The sequence below is a fragment of the Drosophila kikkawai genome, chromosome 2R (assembly GCF_030179895.1).
Source record: "Drosophila kikkawai strain 14028-0561.14 chromosome 2R, DkikHiC1v2, whole genome shotgun sequence".
Classification (NCBI taxonomy): domain Eukaryota; kingdom Metazoa; phylum Arthropoda; class Insecta; order Diptera; family Drosophilidae; genus Drosophila; species Drosophila kikkawai.
In genome coordinates this window covers 5,603,307-5,624,768 of record NC_091729.1, presented here as the reverse complement: position 1 = coordinate 5,624,768, position 21,462 = coordinate 5,603,307, and the positions used below count along the sequence as shown (strand labels likewise).

Below are 21,462 nucleotides of genomic sequence, written 5' to 3'. Positions count from 1 at the left end.
CTGATTCTTCTTCTTAATTGGACCATTCACCACGAAAATGTAAACAATTTGGCGAGGAACAAATGAGATATGGAATTTAAAACGTGGCGCCAAAGCTACAAGCATGCCCAAAATAGTTCTTGGCGTTTTTTCTGTATATTCTTGCCCCAATATGTCCCCAATTGTTACTATTTAATATAAACCGCCTATCTCTACCTTATTTTAAAGATTTTGGATGCCTATACCACCTATAGACACTTCGGGGAATTTGCTCTTTGTTAGAGAAAAATCATTAGAAAAACTAAAATTCCTTGTCATTTAATTCATTTAAATTTAGTGCGGATAAATTCTGACGCGGTTTTACAACAGCCAAAATAGTTGGTAAATGCTCCATTTCAAATTTGCAACTGCCAATTCGACAGTCTTTGTTTATAGCCATATGATACTCTAATGCAGTTTTCATTAAAGCCTAGTACTCTGACGAGAAAAACCCGCTGTATAAATTAGACAGCGGAATCGCTGTTTATTTCGCTATCGAGCTAGTGTGACCAAAAAAAATTAAGGAAAATCCTGAAATGCCATGAAAATGTACTTTTTATGGCGTTTAAGGATTTTCTTTGGTCACACTGGACAGCTGTTTGTAAACAAATATTCAAAAAAAATATTAAAAATATTAATAAATATGGCATTAAAATGTCCTTTGTGGGTTAAATTCCATATTATGGGCTTCCCCTTGACAGCCCCTATCAATGCCACCTTTTTCCTTCAACTTTCCCTCCATTAGGGGTGTCTTAATAAATCAAATGAATTATTTAGACAGCGCGATATCAGCTGTTTACTATCTTGATCTGGCAACGCCATTCAATTTTCGCAGGCTTCATTTTCGTCGTCAGAGTACCGAAAATAACGACGTGTCTAAAAGTTCTTCTTCTTTTTTTTCGACACCGTTTTTTTTATATGGAGTTTGGCCGCTGTCTAAATTTATACAGCGGTTTTTTCTCGTCAGAGTACTAGGCTTAATGAGCTACTTCATTAGAACCTTGAAAGAGTCCACTATATGTGTCATTTGGTAACACGACTTCGGTCACACCGAGTAAAAGGTAAACAAAAAAAAACGGCAGTCATTCGCGGCGTATTACTATGAATTTCTGAATTCCTCGTCGAAGATTTCTTGCATAAATAAATGCAGGATCGATCAGCTGTTCCGATGCGAAAGCGCTTTAACGCAGCTCTGTGGGAACACGAGTTTCCCTTTATTTTTAAGAATCCCAACCGTTCCTTACAAATGCGCTGTGTGGGAAGACAGTATTATAGGGTCTTCCCACACAACATTAAAGCGCATTTAGCATCCGTTGAACAAATGCTCCATAAGGTTTTGCCGTTCCGAATTTTCCCAAATGGGCCGGCGTTAGTTCAGCATTAAAATCTAACCACGGTTTGTTTGGCGATAGTTAGGCGATAGTTCTTCGGTGCAACTCTGAAAATTTGACCAACACTACGAAAGTGTATACACACTTGGCGAGAAACAAATGAGATATGGAATTTAAAACGTGGCGCCAAAGCTACAAGCATGCCCAAAATAGATGTTGGCGTTTTTTCTGTATATTCTTGCCCCAATATGTCCCCAATTGTTACTATTTAATATAAACCGCCTACCTCTACCTTATTTTAAAGATTTTGGATGCCTATACCACCTATAGACACTCTTCGGGGAATTTGCTCTTTGTTAGAGAAAAATCATTAGAAAAACTAAAATTCCTTGTCATTTAATTCATTACAATTTATTGCGGATAAATTCTGACGCAATCAGTGCCTTTTGCTGTTGTACAACAGCCAAAATAGTTGGTAAATGCTCCATTTCAAATTTGCAACTGCCAATTCGACAGCCTTTGTTTACGTTTTCATGAGCCACAGCTGATCGATCAGCTGTTCGGATGCTAAATGCGCTTTAATGTTGTGTGGGAACACGAGTTTCACATTTGTGAAAAATCCCAAACGTTCCTCACAAATGCGCTGTGTGGGAAGACAGTATTAGGCTTTAAAAGCTTTATATATTTAAGACAAGAACCAATTCAGTATTTTTTAGGAACATTTTAAAGAAATTCCGAAGGACCCAATGTTGTGCAGTGAATCCTTGTTGATGAATAGCTTTCGGTTGTCGATTGAATAAATGAAGTAAACAGTAAGCTTTAAAAATAATTGTTTAACCCATTAAAATTTTATTTTGTGGTTTCAGTGAACGACAAAATTTTTTCGGAAACAAGGAATAACAATTAAAATCAAATAATAAACGTATCTACATATTATTATATAAAAATACAATAAAAAATATATTAATTTCAAGAAAAGTTATTGTCTTTATAAGAGTTTAATTTTGCAAGACATTGTAACAGTAAAGTAAAAAAGAAAAATCGACTCATAGGTAAGTTACCTCTTATAAATTTATGTATGTGTGTATGGATGTATGTATATATCTCACAGGATAAAGAAACATACATACATATATATGTATGTATGTAGGTGTTGTTTATTGTTATTGAAAAAAGGGAAAACATTTATGTACATATCTATGTACAAAAGTCGGACATATGCATGAGTGTAAATACATAATGTGTAAAGCTTCATTAAACTCAATATTGTCAGATGGTATATACATATGTATGTATGTACATATGTACACACATTGTTCTTGGATGCGTCCATTGATTTTCATGCATATGTATGAGTCAATACTACCATATACATATGTATGTACATAGGTACATACATAGTATGTGCCTATCTTTAGTGCACCGCGTAAACAAAACTTATTTTTTGAACTCGTATCTCAAAGCACTGCATAAAAAAATCGTGCGGTGTTTTTCTTTACTTTCATCCGCTCTGTCTTTGCGGTGCCATGTATGTACATACATATGTACATATGTATGAGCAGCACCCTTTGCTTGGTTAACTTTTTACTCATATAAGCGGCAACCGCATATGTACATCAACTTACTACGTACATATCTATACACAGTAATATGTAGAAATATATGAAAACAACGTACTAATTGTAAATTTCTAATTGTTTTATTCGCTTTTTATGTTTCGCTCGTTGATTCTATATGGACTCCATGTTGGATTAGTATCGGGTCTGGAAAGAACATGATAGGACTAGATGTACACGCCATAGACCTCATCGGCGAACCCAGCCGCAGATAAAGCTGGCAATCAGAAATGTCTTTTTGTTGAACAATCTATGCCAGATGCATCAAGATTTGCGAGATCGGCAAGGCGATAAGTTAGCCATTTTATCTTTGCTGGTTCCATTCGTAATTGCGGGACTTGAGGTCATAGCCGGCTTCGATTTTATAAAAATCAAAGACTCGGCTTTTGTTAAAAACAACAAAAAGAACTTGTCAATAGACAAGCAGCAGCTGTGGTGACGATCGTTTCGTTGGAGCTTCCCAAACTCATCAGACCACTTGCTGACTATTGCTAATTTTCTTGGTACTTTACCTTCAATCTTCGCTTAGACTCGTTGGGAATCGTAAGTTTCGATGTAAAGGCAAAAGCAAACCCTGAAAATCGGCAATAGTTCTTTTTGTTGTTTTTAACCAGTTGTTGGTTTCCTATTTTTATTTTTACAAATACATAAATATAATTGCCCAATTTCTAGATGAAATCAAAATCTTCTAGCGTCAAGCCGTTTGATAGTATTTTGATGTTGCCAATTTATACAGACATTTTAAAACGGCGCTCATGAACATCAGTTTAAAACTATTTGTGTCTTGCTCTCTCTCACTGCTTTGAAACGCTGTTCTACCCTCTCGATACTGTCCATAGAAAATAAAGAAAACTTAAAATGTATTCAAGGAATTGGATGTTGGAATTACAGCTGTGTTCACGGAAATAGCAGTGCGACAGACGAACAACTTCAAAACGTTTTTTTGTACATATTCCTTTTTGCAAGCTGATCTATTGCACATTGTTTTTGTAAAATGGAACATAAAGATAAGAATCAAGAAAAAATTCCGTTAGATTTGCTCTATTTTTATGTTTTATTGATATTTTTCACATATGCAGCTCGTTTTGGCCGATCACTGAAATAGCAGTTTTTAATTTTCTTTCGCAAAAAGTGCCGAAATTTCTTTTAATTTTGTAAAAAATGACTTTAATTAAGGTCGTTATTATAGTTTATACTATAATACACCTTTACAACGCAAAAAAATTATTTTAGTGGGCGCAGGACCTCACTGCTCCATGAGAGAAAGATATCAGATAATTTAGCCTAGAAAGAAGGGCAAAACATGTAAAGAGTCTCTAAATCTTTCAAATTGTTCTTTTAAAATAGTTTATAAGTCATAAAATATGAACCGAACCCAAAAAAACCGAGGTACGATTCGCAAAAACACAATTGTACAGGCTCGACGCGTACTTCGCTTCAGCAAAGCTCGTCCTTTTGCATCCTCTAGGGATATATGAGCGGGAATTGGCATGGGAATCAGTCATGGGACTATTCGCCGGGGACTTATTGAAGAATTTTTAGATTCGCGAAGTCCATGGAAAATGTCACTGCTTGGTTAAAGGCATATTAAGGCAAGATCCGAGTTCGCCAATAGCCACTTGAACTGCCAGTATTCAAATGGCGGTAATATCCTTTGGACAAATGACTCCAAACTGGTTTTATTTGGTGGAATAGGACAAGACAAGACCTCCAAATAGATAGTACCCCCCAAACCATACGCTGAAGACAGTAAAACACGGTGGCCTAAAAATCATGGTATGGGTATACTTTTCATACAACGTTGTAGGTCCCGTATATATGATCGGTGGGATCAAAGACAATTATGTTTATGTCGAAATATTAAAAACTGTCTTGCAGCCGTATCCTGATGAAAATATGCCATTAATTTGGACATTTCAGCAGGACAGTGACCCTAATCATACCAGCAAGGTGGCCAAGGAGTGGGTTCTTAATGAAAAAGTGGATGCACTGCCATGGCCTGCACAGTCCCCGGATATTATTCCGATCGAAAACTTATGGGGGACATCAAGGGCTACGTGTTAAAGAAGTTTCCGACTTCTAAGCCGCAGCTGTGGCAATTTGTGCAGGAGGAATGAGGCCATATTCCCCTCAAGCGTTGCTAAGACTTGGTGGACTCCATGCCACCCAGGTATGAGGCTATGATAGCTTATAAAGGCAATTTAACAAAATATTAGATCATAGTCAATTAGAATTTAAAAAGAAATAGGTTTCTTAAACGATATTTTTAAATTTATGAAGAATTTTAGTTTTTCACTGCTATTTCAATGATTGGCATAATATAGACCTTTTTTGTTGTTATTAGCTATATCTTCTATAAGGTTTATGTTACCTAAATTAAATGATTGTGGTATTGTTAACAATTAAATACACTAAGCCTTTATGAAAAAAAAATTTATGAAAATAGTTTTGTAACAGGATTTTCCGATCTTAAACGTGCAGGTCGTTGGGCACTGCTATTTCCGTGAACACAGCTGTATATGTTTTAAAGTATTCACTGCCATGGTGCTGAAAAAAATTCCCGAAGGCACCAACACCGTCGCCGCCCAATAACTGATTATTGCCGTATTTAAACTGTCTTTATTACACTAAATTCCATAATAAGGACCCGGCCTTTACTAAATTTGCTGCACTTCTTCGGCGTTTTCCGGTATTACTAAACTTGCTGCACTTCTTCGGCGTTTTCCGGTATTCTTACCCCAAAACGTCCCAGATCGCTACTCTTTAATATACAACGCCTAGTTCTACATTATTTTTAATTTATTTTGTGAGCTTCTACTACCTTGCACAATCTCAGGGGCATTTTCTCTTAGAGAAAATTCATTGGTAAAGCCTAGTACTCTGACGAGAAAAACCCGCTGTCTAAATTAGACAGCGGAATCGCTGTTTAATTCGTTACCGAGTGTGTGACCAAAAAAAAAAAAAAATATTAGTAAATATGGAATTAAAATGTCTTTGGGGGTTAAATTCCATATTATGGGCTTCCGCTTGACAGCCCCTATCAATGCCACCTTTTTCCTTCAACTTTCCCTCCATTAGGGGTGTCTAAATAAATCAAATGAATTATTTAGACAGCGCGATATCAGCTGTTTACTATCTTGATCTGGCAACGCCATTCCATTTTCGCAGGCTTCATTTTCGTCGTCAGAGTACCGGAAAAAACAACGTGGCTAAAAGTTCTTATTCTTCTTTTTTCGACACCGTTTTTTTTATATGGAGTTTGGCCGCTGTCTAAATTTATACAGCGGATTTTTCTCGTCAGAGTACTAGGCTTAAATCTCCACGACTACGGTCACACCGATCAAAAATAGATAAACAATAAAAATGGCCGCAATTCGCAGCGTATTACTATGAATTTAGGAATTCCTCGTCGAAGTATTCACGCATAAATGTATGCGGAACCCATAAAATGTTTAATTTTAACCTATTCTGCATACAAATTTTTTAATTACAGCGCAAGAACCTTGCCACCGAAAACATGTTATTTTTCCTAATTTTCCAATATATTTTTCAGTTCGAAAACCAGCAAAATGAAATAAAAATAAAATTCTCATTGCGAGACCACTTTGAGTTTCGCCCTCTAATGAACGGCTAATACACTTTTCAATTACAATTTTCTTCATTAAATTTATTTTACTTTATCTAATTTATTTTATTATTTATCGGGCCCGGAGTTCTCCAGCGGCCACGGACTCCTACTCCCGTCCGGCCTTCGCCCGCACCCGCAATTCTCCGGTACTACGGGGAAGGCAGGAGGGGATAAGTTATTGCCGGCGAAGGGCACCGGCCTGCGAGAGAAGACGGGGGGAGAGAAGAAGACGGGGATCGATTGAACATTATATTTAAATATTTCTACACTCCGGAACTTGGTATTTTCGCGGAGCGACGGGTCAGCCGAGTTTTAAAGTTTGCCAAGGATTAATTTTTTATTGCCCTTCCAGAACGTTCCATCTTCGGCCAATACGATTGCAGTCGGCGCGTGCCGACTCTGCTTGCCATCCCTCTCTCTCCTATGGCCGTGTAGCGAGTTTGTGTGTGTGTGTGTATGATGTGTGATTAGCCTATACTTAAAGCTATACTTGATCTACTATTTATATAGTTACAAAAAGTTTGAGACATAGTCACAGCATATACATTTTACATTTACAGATCTTTATTGTAATTGTTTGTTTTATGTTTGTTTCTGTCTTCCTAATGAAGAAGAGTCCTCCCCCATCTCCATTGCCGCATGCTTTTTTTTTCTTCTACCAGTTATTCCAATTGGTCTCGACAATTCTTTCACAGGCCAGTCTCAGGAATGGACGACGGGCTAAGACAATCTCCGTCCAATCCCTTAGATGTGCCCCCAAGGACAGCCCTTCTTTTCCACACAAATTTGTTTTCGGGCATTTTTGAAATCAGATTGAATTATTTGAATTATCAATCGTCAGCTGCTTAGTTTTTTTCGATTTGGTGGTGAACCTTGTTCGGTAGTCCAAATATCGAGTAGAAATCGTACAATTTTTTTTTAATCGATATGAAAGTCGAACAAATTTGTTGTTATTGATATTAACGCAACTTGGACGCACCTTTTTCCCACCATTTTGCTAAGCCTATGTAAAGAAAACTAGGCTACAGGCTACTACGTAGCCTGGTCTAAATAGACCTTTTGCGACGACCCACGTCGCAACAACAAATATAATCCATAAGTAGAACTAAGCTTTCGAATAAGATAAAGAATAGTAGTGGCAACGCCGGCCAAGGAATAGCGCGTCCAGCCCTGAACAGCTGACGATAATCGAATGGATACGATCGATCTGGCAACGCCCTGCCTATCGGCCATCGGGGAATTATCGATTATCGATCAAGGGAGAACAGCTGTCAGCCGGCTATATAAAGCGGCGCACCGGTCAGTGCAACTTCACTTTTTGCGGAGCAGCCGAGCAGGAAACATCTGGTAAGTCAATAAGTAAAGAAGTAGGACAAGGTCTGGCCCTAGGGGCGGACCTTGGTAGGCAGTAGGATAAGGTTTGGCCCTAGTTGGCGAACCTTAATAACTAATATATATAGGAAAAGGTATAGGTAGCAGTAGGACTAGGTCTAGCCCCTGCAGGCGGATCTTACGAAGTAGCTGGGAGGAGCGGAGTTTGGCCCTAGTCGGCGGACTCGCACAGATAGTCAGGTGTGGTACGAGATCAGGCCCTTGCCTGGCGGATCTCGCGGAAACAGGGTATCGAGTGCGGTCCGTATGACCACGCCGTACAGGTAGCATAGACTTGAGTTCTGACCTGGCCCTTGGATGGCAGATCAGGAATAGGGGAGGGCGTCGAATGAGGTTCGCCACATTCGCCAAGCAAGCATAGGAGGGGAGAAGATCTGGCCCTTGCCGGCGGATCTTGATAGCTACAGGGTAGCAGAAATGCGTTAGGGACGGTGCGAGCTTAGGCACAACGATCACTCACCTCGAGTGACGGCACCCGGACCCACCTACCGTGACCACGACAGCGGCCAGCCGCAACGGTCACGCACCCTAGTCGCGTCGCCCGAACAGGGTATTTACAAGCCGACTACGATACAGTCGCATCGCCCGAACAGGGTATTTACAAGCCGACTACGATACAGTCGCATCGCCCGAACAGGGTATTTACAAGCCGACTACGATACAGTCGCATCGCCCGAACACAGTATTTACAAGCCGACTACGATACAGTCGCATCGCCCGAAAAGGGTATTCACAAGCCGACTACGAGACAGTCGCATCGCCCGGACAGGGTATTTACAAGCCGACTACGATACAGTCGCATCGCCCGAACAGGGTATTCACAAGCCGACTACGAGACAGTCGCATCACCCGAACAGGGTACTCACAAGCCGATCACCGACGATCGCATCACCGATACAGGGTATCGCCACGCCGACAATCAGCAGTCGCATCGCCCGAGCAGGGTAATAACAAGTCGACCCACTGGACCCTAGTCGCAGTGTCGCATCACCCACCACCGGGTATCATCGTCAGCCAGCCGGCTGATCACCATCGAAGACCGGGACACGGATCTACCCGCAGCCAGGGTATCAACAAGACATCACCACAGCAGCAACCACACTGTATTCTTTCCACAGGTTTCGCTATATCTTGATCAATAAAGATTGTATTAAAATTACCTCTCTCCTCTTGCCTATTTACTGATTATTGGGACACGAGGGACTCGGACATTACAAATTTTCTGTACGAACCCCGACTCCGGCGAGCTAGGCCGAGCACCCCAAAAGAGGGTCGTTACACTTTATATTTACATATATTTTACATATTTCCATTTTCTTAGTTCCAGATAGATTCTTAATGGTCCAGTTTAAAAGGGTTAAAAAACTTCGGCATGCCGAAAGAAACTTCCTTTCTTGTTTGACATGCTTGATCAAATAATATTCCGAACTTCGCTAACATCTTTTCTATGCAATGTTTATAGTGTTTCGTTTACGGATTAAATAATTTGATGGGCGCAGTACTTACCACTCTTTGCTGAGACAGATCAAACATCTCTATTTGAGGACCAGTCTATTGCCTTGACTTTGGTATTGATGGGAACACTATTTAAACAAATTCGCAGCTCTATTTGGCTTTGGCGGCTTAATCTCAACTGCGGTGTCATTTGCAGCATTCCAGTGCCAACCTTTTATTTGGTTGTGATTTCTGACATTTATTCAAGGGTGCTTCAGTCACTAAGTGATAACTATCAATATCAAACTTATAAATTAAATATGTTGTATGCACTATTATAATCCTTTTTTCATTCCAAATTGCCACTGGAATGGGTCTTACCAATTCAGACAGATGCAATAAAGAAACCTCTGGCTGTTAGCATGGTAACTCTTAAGCCCATACCTTACCGTTTTCCGGAAAATATTAGATTATTCGGAAGATTCTCCTGAATTTGCAATCTCCTTTTTCTGATTTACCCTAAGAATATTTGTATTAGCTTGTCGATATTAATATAAATTAAATGGCTTATGTTACCGGCTTACATCTTTTCACCTTCTTCAATCATAGAGGGAAGGTGTTTTGTCACACTATCAATTCTTTACAAACATAATAATTTTATTTTATATTTGAATTTATTTGGATATGGTAACCGCCAAGGACCATTTTTACAGTGCTCTGTGCTCAACGCTCAGTGTATGAACAATAATTATTTGACTAGATATAGGGTTTACAACATTACATTTAAACTAAAATGTTGATATTTAGACGACACACTTTAACACCAAACTACAAAATACATCACAACGACTTATGACATTTCTCAATACAAAACATATAGTACAAACCCCACTGATTCAAATTCACATACAAAATTTTACAACTTTGAGTGAAAACTCAAACTTCGTGTGCGAAAGGGGTGCAACCTAAGAAGATTTCGGGTAGGCCACGTTGATGGTCATTCTATTTCAAATCCATCGAGATAAAAATCACTTTGTTTAGACAACTCTCAATAAATAAGTTTTGGTCAGTAAAGTGGTCCGCTTGACCATAGTGCGTCATCTGGCGGTCGATCGTGAAGGATTGTGTCGTTTGCGCTGCTTGGCAGCCGTTAGGGGGTGATATGAAATAAGTGTGACGGATCGTATCGCGTGATGGCTGGCGGTCGAAATTTGTACTAATAGCGCCCTTTGGCGGGCAGCGGCGGAACGTATGGCCGATCACAATGCTTTGTGCATCACTGACAGCGTTACCTGGCGGCCGAGGACGTAAATGTGACCGACCGCACCGCATGGTGTGTGTTGAGGGACGCAAGCGACTGTGCTGCTCAACGTTCGGCGCTGCGGGACAGGCGCTGACTCGGCGAGACACCTGATTGGGCGCCGGGACTCGCGGCGATCAACAGGGCTATGGGATGTCTCCGGCTGAACTCGAAGGCTTCTTTTTTTTTTTTTTTTAAGCTCCGGATGTTCTCGAAGGCTACGAGGATTCTTAGCTCCGTTGGTCTCGGAGACAGTGGGATTCTTAACTCCCTATGGTCTCGAAATGTAAAACCAAAATGCGTAGTTTACCCTTCTCGAGATTGGAGATTTTATTTAATCTGAGGGGGATTCGGGATCAGACGGTGAGTCCAGCGGCCTTTGGTCGATGTGTCCCTCTAATCCAGCCAGTTTGTTTCCTGTGACTGTGTTTTCTTTAGCACCATCTTGAATCGTTGAGAAAAGCAAGGATAGCTGCAACCTTGAGCTTCCCTATGTCTCGCAGCGTTTCTAGCTAATAGTTCCCGAAGGACAGTGGTAGAGCAAGTGCTCTGGTGTCTCCTGTTCCGTTGGTTCTTTGCAGCTTCTGCAGCTCTGATTATATAGCAGCCCCATCTTCATTGCGTGTAATCCGATCGCCCAGTGGAGGCTGCCGTGATCCTGTGGGATAACAGTTCGTTTTCTGTTGAACACAACACAACTTTGATCTACCATATTGGTTTATCCGTGACCATTCTTTGTTGAGCTAATTTTAAAATAGTCATGGATTGTAGTCTGGACCGGTATTGATATCCTTCTAATGTTATTGTGTTCATTCGAGCATTTTCGGGCCAGCTCGTTCACCTTCTCATGCCGAACGTATTATCCTTGTTAGTTTTGTAATGTTGTAGGCTCTAGTGATTGCCGGCCTGGTGTTACTACTGTTGCGTAGAGCCACATTAAAGTATTTGGGTGTAGTACAATTTTTTTCCAAACATTTTCCTGCACAAGCAGTGACGTGATCCCGCTATTGCGCTTCAATGAGAGCACCTTGGGATCCTTGATCTCCTTGATCTAAGCAGGCGATATATCGAGGAGTTAGCAGCACGGGTTTGAGAGAGGAGTTGGCAGTGTCGTCAAGAAGTAGCTGGCAAGGAGAACGTGTGCAGAAGTTGTCGGAGCGAAGCAGATCTAAAGCCGTATATTATCAATAAACAATAAACACATATCTACATTTGGGGGCTCTACCTTTCTCAACCTTGCCGAAACTTGTGCTGATGAACAGTTAAATGTGTCGACGCTGTTGCAAAAAATGCAAAGTTACGCTGAACCGTATTTTTTCAAAAACGTGCAGTAGAATATGAAAAGAGGAAATACTCCGAAAAAAGCCGCAAGCACACCGAGAAAAGCCGCATCAAAACCAGCATTGCAACAGAGACAGAAAATCGAAACGAAGCCTCTAGCCGTACAAAAGCCTTAGAAAGTACAAAGCACCAGTATAATTTCGCCAGAAAGTTTTTCGAAGGTGGATGGACAAAATATTCCGGTAGAGCAGTCGTTTGTTCATTTTGAAAAAAAGCAGATGCCTCTATGATGAAAAGCAGCGTTATGTACAAGCTCGCAGTAAAATGACCAAAGCAGCTTTATTCTTAAACACAGTCTTTGCTGGAACATACAATGAGCTGAAAAATGTTTTGATCGCTGAATTGAAACGTACATACTCTAGCGCTGATGTACGTAAGAAGCTGAGTGAGAGAAAGAAGCAGGAAGCCTAATCGTTCCACGAATATGTTCTGCAGATGAGGCAAATTGCAGCGCTCGTTAATGGCGTGGATGTTATGTCTGTTATTCGATACATTGTCGTCGCACAGTAGCGCCTTTTCTCATTTAGTGTTGCAAAAATCATATCTTTTGAACGAAATAAGGTAATCGGATAATTTAAACGGCATTGGACAGGTAATTGTTGTAAAATGTATATATCTACAACATAATGTACCACGCCCACAAATTCGTCTTTATAAAGGGTATCAAAGTGAAAAAAATTTTTTTTTCAATGAAAACAAATTAAAAAAAAAAAATTTTTTTAAGTTTTTGTCTATATTTTTATGTATTTGCTCAAATAAAAACAATTTTTTTTAAATATTTTTTTTTAAGTTTTTGTCTATATTTTTATGTATTTGCTCAAAAAAAACTGAAACTGAAACCAAAACTGAAAAAAAAAGTTCAGTTTTTCAGTTTTTGGTTCGTATGAAATTCTGTCGGTATTTTGGTATATTTAACCCTGAGTAGTTTTGGTTTATGTCGTTGCATTTTCGCAGACGCAGCTCGACGCAGCTCGACGCAGCCGATGAAAGTTAATTCTGGTCCAGGAAAGATCCACGTAACTTATAGACATAGTGTAGTCGGTGGCTTTCATCGGCTTCAGAAGTTATAGACTACTTTAGGCGGAAAAAGGTGAAAAAATGGACACCTGGCAGGTAGCGATTTACCTGTACAAGCCCAAACCAAAGTGCCGTTTTTTAGGGTCTTTAGTTGTTTATGAATGTATCTATCATTTAAAGTAAAAACCATGACCATTGGTTTTATTGTAGTATTACCTGAATGTCGTCTAATTTACCCTTTTTGTTTGGTATGAAAGAAAGAAAGATCAACTTTGAATTCTCATATCTTCTAAAAAAAATTAAAATAGATTTTTTTTGAGATTCTGAATCCTTGGGAAATTTTCTGTCGCACAAGTATGGTTTAAATCGTTTTTGCGGACATGACTTTTTTGATTTTTGCAACGCTAATTGTTCGACAGGCGCTACTGTGCGTCGGCTTGAATATTAAAAACGAGTACAAATACATCATGTACAGTTGCAAGTCGTATGATGAACTACAGAGTCAGTATGCAATATTCATGCAGATGACAGAACGCGAACCAGTGCATAAGCATACAGCCGGAGCAAAAAAAAAACAGACAATGCTGGAAGAGCAGTGCATTGTTTCAATTGTGGATCCACACCACATCTCAGGAAGGATTGTCAATCTGCAACTAAATGTTTCAAGTGCAGTGAAACTGGGTACATGTCGAGAAATAGCCCAAAAGCTGTGCAAAACATAAAAGTGATACGGGATAATAATAATTGGAGAAGTTTTAATCAATGCTGAGAGGTCTTGGCAACACGAAAACATTCCCAGAAGGATACTTTTTTGCTTATGTGCTGGTAGATAACACAGGAACACAAAATTAAACTTTGTGAAATTTCCACGAACCATTTCAAGTTTTCCATGATATTTGGGTGCTCCTGAGTAAAAGTCCCATACAAAATTATTTTCCATCACCTACAGGTTCCGCGGTATACCTAAGAATACAAAAAACCTATGTTTGCCGACATTTTGAATTACGTGGCCTATATAATTGGACTTACCTTTATTATTTTTGGTAGGACCTACTCTCAATACATCACGGCACTACTAAAAAATAGTCCCAATCGTGGACCATTGCCCATGTCTTTGGAATTCGACGCCAAAGTTGAAACTCCCAAAATTTTCAACATTTCTGTGATGAAAAAACAATTCTGAGAATTAAATCTTATATGGAACTAATTTTAAATATTCATTGAATCTATTGTTCATTGTATTCTTTAATTTCGGTTTAAAGCGTTTTCATGAGGACATTTTATTGGATTTATTAAACGAATAAAACAGCTTTTTTGGTTTGATTATCTACTACTATTTGCTGTCAAATTTTAAATAAGTCAAGGCAACCTATAAAATAGTAGTAGATATGTTTCTTTTTATATATAATATACATTTTTTCTTTTTGACTAAACTTAAATATGTAAGGATTATCGCTGGCTACTAAGCTGTCTTAAAAATGTTATGTTCGGAATAAATTTTTATTTAATATAAAACTAAATTTATATTATATATAAAAAGAAACATATCTACTACTATTTTATAGGTTGCCTTGACTTATTTAAAATTTGACAGCAAATAGTAGTAGATAATCAAACCAAAAAAGCTGTTTTATTCGTTTAATAAATCCAATAAAATGTCCTCATGAAAACGCTTTAAACCGAAATTAAAGAATACAATGAACAATAGATTCAATGAATATTTAAAATTAGTTCCATATAAGATTTAATTCTCAGAATTGTTTTTTCATCACAGAAATGTTGAAAATTTTTGAAGTTTCAACTTTGGCGTCGAATTCCAAAGACATGGGCAATGGTCCACGATTGGGACTATTTTTTAGTAGTGCCGTGATGTATTGAGAGTAGGTCCTACCAAAAATAATAAAGGTAAGTCCAATTATATAGGCCACGTAATTCAAAATGTCGGCAAACATAGGTTTTTTGTATTCTTAGGTATACCGCGGAACCTGTAGGTGATGGAAAATAATTTTGTATGGGACTTTTACTCAGGAGCACCCAAATATCATGGAAAACTTGAAATGGTTCGTGGAAATTTTTGGCTGTGTACCTGTGTAACATAAAAGTTCAGCAGAAATTCTTCGTGGTGCCGGACAAACTGTAGTACAACGGTCTTTTGGGCTACGATTTTATGTCCAAATTATGCGTCGTTTTGGATTAGGATGGCTTTCACTTTTCTCAGAAGGTTACTCCGCTGGAGCAAGAGGCGCACAATGAGCTAAGTATAGATAATGTTGTCAAAGCCGATATTGAAATCCATACTCCTCCGCCGTTCGAACCAGTGATACGATCCATGGTTATAACTTATAAGCCGGAATCGCCCGCTGCGGCCAAGAAGAGTATACCATTTAAACAGCAACCCAGCCGGTACTCTATGGTTGAATGCGAAGCGATCCGCGATCAAGTTGCGGAATGGCTGCAAAGCGGAATAGTACGCAGTCCACGTCGAATTTTGCCAGCAGAGTCGTCATCGTCAAAAAGAAGGATGGATCCAACAGAGTCTGCGTTGAATTTCGTCAACTCAATGCAATGGTTTTAAAAGACTGCTTTCCCGTGCCGCTTATGGATGATGTCCTCGAAAAGCTGCAGGCAGCGAAGCTGTTTGTTGTAATGGATTTAGAAAACAGTTTTTTCCACGTTCCGGTAGAAGAGAAGAGCCGAAAATATAAAGCTTTTATAACGAAGGAAGGCCTGTTCGAATTCAATAAGACGCCCGTTGGATTCACAAACTCACCAGCGTTCATACGCTTTATAAACGCCGTTTTCCAAGATCTTGTTTTCCGAGATGTTATGCAAATCTATATGGATGACATATTAATATACGGTATGACAGCAGACGAGTGCTTGAAATTAGTCCTGCTGCTCGTTTTTCATTAATTATAAAATGGAAAAAGTGCCGTTTCCTTGAAAGCAAGATTGATTTCCTTAAACATACAGTGGAAAACGGAATGATTTGGCCCGGCTTCGAAAAAACTCGAGCAGTGAAGTAATTTGCTGTCCCGTCAAATGTTAAAGCAGTCGTTCTTAGGTCTGACTGGTTTCTTTCGCAAGTTCATAAAATGATACGCACACATAGCACGACCATTAACAAACCTGCTGAAAAAGGATGCCGAATTGAGGATGGACACCGAGGAGCTGAAAGCATTTAATCATTTAAAGGCTAGCCTTTGCCAAGACCCAGTTCTTCGCATCTATTCGCAGAATGCACACACGGAACTACACACAGACGCATCGACGCGCTGCAGCGGTTTGGGGAGAATCTTCACCCAATATTTTTCTGGAGCAAGTAGAAATCAATTCCAAACGACACAGTTATATTCTTGAGGTTAAAGCAGCATATTTCGTAATGGTAACTGATTGGGCGACGTTTACTCAAACTATCAAGAAGAAAGATGTTCCTCATGAGGTTGCTCAATGGATTTTCTTCTTACAGGATTATTCCTTTGCAGTGAAATACGTAGCGCTGTTTGGATGAAACATGTTGACTGCTTAAGCCGATTTCCAAATATTCTGCTTGTGGGAACAGAAATATCAGCCCGTCTTAAGAATGCACAACGAATGAACGAGTTCATTAATGACAGTCATATGTATCCTGGAGAAAGGACCATGCCAAGAATATAAGCTGAAAGGAGATGTTTTGTACAAGCATATGGAAGCATTCAGATGGACATTTTGCGGTAACAAAAACAATGCACAGCCTGCAGCAGAAATTTATCCCACTCTCTACTCTCTCTCTACTCTAGCCGTCTTCGTTGATTTCGGCAACAACACTTTCATAGGCTTCGCCCTTACCTCGCTTGTCCGAATGTAAACTATTGTTGGATCGTCGAAAAATGTACATAGCGAAAAACCAGTTGTATTTTGCGTTGCAGGCAAGATGTTTGATATTGCAGAAACTAATTTCTTTTTTGGTGAAAATTGCATTTGTGAGCCCCAATTGTTTGCTTTAACGTATTAGTAAATAAAAGAAAGTTTAATTTTCAAAGGCATTTCACAACATATCACTTTTTCAGTGCAAAAATTTGAAGTAAAAAAAAAACGTTTGCGTAAATATATTTGTGTTTTCATTTATGTAAGTATTACCCTGTTCTATTAATTTCATAAATAGTCTTTGTTCTTTAAATCTTTTAATTGACATATTCATGAAATTTTTTGCCTTTAGTTAATAAATTGCTGTGATTAGCAATAAAGACCGTTTGTAATTTAAAAAATTTTTTTATTGTTAGTTTTTTTAACTGCAATATTATTTTTTAATAAAAAAAGTATATATCTATTTAATTTTTTTGGTATTTTTGTGATTTTGCAATCAAAATAATTGTAGGATTTTTTGTTTTGTAAAAGATATAAGCATTCAAAGTTTGGTTATTTGTTTGGTTATTTGCATCACACTAAAAAAATGGGTAAATTGGTCGACTTATATATGTTTGTATAATATTATACAAACACGATAGATCCAGTCCACTTTATTTCTCACATTTATGAGAGCGTTATTCAATTGTCTTTCTTTGGGAGTTACGAGGATCCAAAATGCGCAGCTTGGCGTTGTTATCTATGCAGTTATGTAACGATCTCCAAGTGAGTTGTAGAAATCCATGAATTGTCCTTCAAAGATTGTTAGGCGAGGTGGGCAGTTGCCGTTACCTGACTGCACCTTTATGGATGTAGCTTGCAAGTAATTTGTGACAAACCGTTGCTGAAAATAGTGTTTGATGCGTTCTCTGATAAGGATGCCCATCCCGCGGTGGGAATCCGTACGATCTGCGCGGTGGAAGGTGTAACCTCTTATATGAAAGTTGTATCTGCTTGTGAGGTCCTTTTCAACCAGTATAATGGCGTCTATGTGGTTTACTTTCAGGAATATTCCAAGTCTATGCAGTGAGACGGCGCGCCGTTGGCATATTCTGGATCTGGACAAGAGTTTGCATGATTGTTTGTTTCTTTTATGCAAACATCATAGATTCCAAATTGATTTGTTGGTGCCCTAGGACATGCAGAGCCTTTTCTGAGTTTGAGGGGAGTGGATTTTCCAAACCTATTCGTTGAGCTTCGGCGTAGGAGATGCCCTTGGTGGTATTTAGCGGACCGAAAGAAGATCTGGTTGCGTTGGGAAAAAATATGTCTGGCGTAGTTTTGGAATTATAACACACATTTTGTGTATTTTGTTGGCGCGTAGCTGTCGTGATTATGATTTCCCCCATAGTTTTCAATTTTTTTTTTTTTTCGTATTGCGGTCTTCTTTGTTACCAGGACAGTGAGCGGAGTTGTGAAAGTCTTCACAGACTACACAGCCTGACCGAATTGCAATATGTCCCGGTGTCTCCATACACTTGGTAATGTTTGCGTGGTTCTTCCACGGCGATCCTTCGATGCAATAATAACTACAACTTGTAGATCGGTTGAACTTAATTTTTCTTTACGCTTTACTATTTGGCTCATGTTTGACCTTGAAAAATGGTTCGACTTTTTGTTTTTATTGATGATGCAATGAAACCCTTGCCTTAAAGAGCTTCTAGTATCTCAGAGTGGGCGACGTCAGGTTTAATTCATTTTAGTACTTCTTGCAGTCCCTTGCTGTTTTTTAGTTAGTAAAAGTGTGGTGTAAAATTTTTTTTTGTTTCCCTCAGGTATTTAGACACAGCTTGGATGATTTGGTTTGAACTTTAGTTTCGTACGCTGAACAACATGAAAATTTTCGTCCCCGACCAGCGCAACAATTTTGTTAACCAGGGCGTCTGAACTTTTCTCCTTAATATAAATATGGGAGGGAGGCTGTTTTTGAGTCTCCTGCTCTGGCTCTGCTTGGTTATTCTCATCAGCTGCTAGGGGGGAAAATCTGTTGGCGTTTGTTGGGTCTTAGCTTTTGATGATACGGTTGATCTTAGGTTTGTTACCAACCGTGTTCTGAGGGCTGAGCTTACGGTTAATCTGGATGTAGCAATCCATGCCAGTTTGTATGGCCGGAACCGCTTGTTGCTAATCGGAACTTACGGATTTTTTACCATTGAATTTGACGCTGGGGCCTTTGTCACTGATTTGTCAATATTGGTCGTTGTTATAGTTTAGTTGTTTAGAGTTCAGATGCTTACATGCTCATATACATATATATATAAGGTTGTCAAAAAAGTCTTGCGGTATTTTCACTAGGTGTCTTTGCAAGCGCGTAATTCTAGTTTTATTCGTCGCATCGGTCCACGATAGAGCTTTTTGGAAAGATTTTTGACTATTGCAAGTTTTGCGTCTTGTCTGCTTTTTACTTTTAAGCTTTCGTTTGTGTTCTTTCTGCTGTCGTATCTCACTGCTGAAAGAAACTGCTGAATTATTGGACACACAAAATGTGCCCTTTTTGATGCATTTCAATTACTTTTTCTAGCATCTCAGGTGGTATAGCGATGATTTCTGCACGAATATTAGTAGCCATGATCTCGTCAATGGTTTGAGGCTTGCTGACGTAAACAAATATCCCCATAAAAAGATGTCCGGAGGTGTAAAATCTGAAAATCTGGGTCCAATCAGTTTAGCCTTTATTGAGTTTTTTGAGTCAACACTACTGAACGACTATTTTCAATGTAAAGCGTCACTATTTCAGCGCGTTCTTTTCGAGTAAAGCGATCCATGGTTAAAATTCTGCTGAAGTGAGCTTTTCTACAGTGGTCTACTCAACTTAATTGGTTCACTAAAGACAAAGTTATTCGATATTTAAATACCGACATAAAAGATGGCGCACCCTGTATATATATGTAGCTATATGTAGCTATTCCCGCACTTTTAAAATTAAATTATATTAAGTAAATGTATATAGTTGGTCTACAAAATTTAGTTTGCTTGATCAGTTCCCATACTAAAAAACATATTATTTTTTAGGGAAAAATGCATTCGGTGGGCATACATTCCGCTATGGCGATTAAACGACAACGAAAACGACGAGATGAACAGAAAAGAGCTAGAGAAAGACGATATAGTACGCAAAGCTCTGAGAGTGGGGAAACATTCCACTCCCCAACAGGATCTATTAGACGAAAATATAATCATCCTCACCATGCTGCAAAACCCGGAATGCTAGATAGCCAGGTTACAATTCAAAAGTAATAATTAATTAATTGATAATTTTATATATCATTTGAATACAGGTAGTCACAAGTATTGGAATGTTGCATATTGGGATTGTTTTCATTGTATTTGGAGTTTTCCTTTGCGGGGCTGGTATTATACCTGATGAAGCGATGTCCTGGAATGTATTTAGTAAGTAACATATATAACATACTGAATCATTTCAAACGATCACTGTTTACTTTTATTCTTTTTTTATTTGAATTTTGTATTTATTATTTAAGTATATGTGTGAGCTTTTATTTTGTAACGTTCCCCTTTTGGGGTTAGACTGCGTAGCTTGCCGAGGTCAAGGCTCTACAACAATTGTTATATTTCCGGACCCCACCACTTCCTGAAGGTGCAAGTTAAAAGAGAAATAATTAAAGTTTTGCTAATTCTGTTTTATTCGTTTCTATGATGTCTGCGAGGCCTGTCCTTGTTACTCTGTACGAGCTCAGTTACACCAACCTTGCTCGACGATCCAGGTCTATGCTACTTCGTGCTGTTCGGATGCTAGAACCTTACTCGACTAGTAAGAGCTTAACCTTGGCCAGTGACTATTCTTGCTACCCTGTACTACTTAACCTTGGTCCATCTATGCTCACCCTATCAAGAGTTCGGCTACAAGGGCCTTACTCTGCTCCTACATGTTAGTTCTAGATACTTTCAGACTTACTCAGGTGTTGTCGGTTGAGCTGCTCTTAAGAAGTGACCGGGAATGTGCTGCGTGTCGCCTATATATCGATTCTTGACAGGTTAGGGGGTTGCCAACTGCTGGGATTCGATTATAATCGTAACTGTTCAGGGCTGGAGCCCCTGTCCTCCGCCGGCGTTGCCGTATGGCTATGGTACGCCCGTATTTCAGGGCTGGCGTGTTCCCTCTTTCGATTTCCCGCGTCTTTGTTATATTTAAATCTCCCTTCGTTCGTTTTCGTTTATCCTAGCTTATGATTACTTTATCCCAATAGAATATTAATAAAGTGAATTGTAAGTAATAATTAGAGTAAGTTATATTCAATCATATATATATCAGTGATAATCGTAGTAAGTAATAACATAAGCAAGCATGAATACAATATTTTTATTATGTGTATATATTTTTATACTTTTACCCATTATTATAATTTCAAACCATTTTAGTTCGAGTTTCTTTATTTTTGTAAAGATTAAATATAATTTGCTTATAATAGTAATTGTTTGTTTGTTGTTCAAGAGACAGTGTGATCCAGTTACCAACCTGTAAATTTATTGTACGCTCTC

General features: G+C 38.8%; 1 protein-coding gene and 1 long non-coding RNA gene across 4 annotated transcripts in view; one reads left to right on the top strand and one right to left on the bottom strand.

Moving 5' to 3' along the window:
• The first annotated feature begins 2,070 nt into the window (after nucleotides 1-2,070).
• Nucleotides 2,071-21,462, top strand: part of LOC108085948 (uncharacterized) — a 47,714-nt gene continuing 28,322 nt past the window's right edge. The window contains exons 1-4 of one of the 3 annotated variants that reach the window (XM_041777393.2): nucleotides 2,071-2,154; nucleotides 2,216-2,401; nucleotides 19,975-20,181; nucleotides 20,241-20,352. In XM_041777393.2, the coding sequence (XP_041633327.1) occupies nucleotides 19,981-20,181; nucleotides 20,241-20,352 (313 nt within the window). In that variant the 5' untranslated portion in view covers nucleotides 2,071-2,154; nucleotides 2,216-2,401; nucleotides 19,975-19,980. Of the gene's footprint in view, nucleotides 2,402-19,974; nucleotides 20,182-20,240; nucleotides 20,353-21,462 lie in introns of all 3 variants that reach the window. The other 2 variants (XM_041777392.2, XM_041777394.2) reach the window with 2 other exon arrangements.
• Nucleotides 9,293-10,240, bottom strand: LOC138928143 (uncharacterized). The gene is made up of 3 exons (XR_011444622.1): nucleotides 10,004-10,240; nucleotides 9,492-9,938; nucleotides 9,293-9,430 (listed from the first exon to the last, which is right to left on the bottom strand). It is a non-coding gene; the product is annotated as an uncharacterized lncRNA (long non-coding RNA).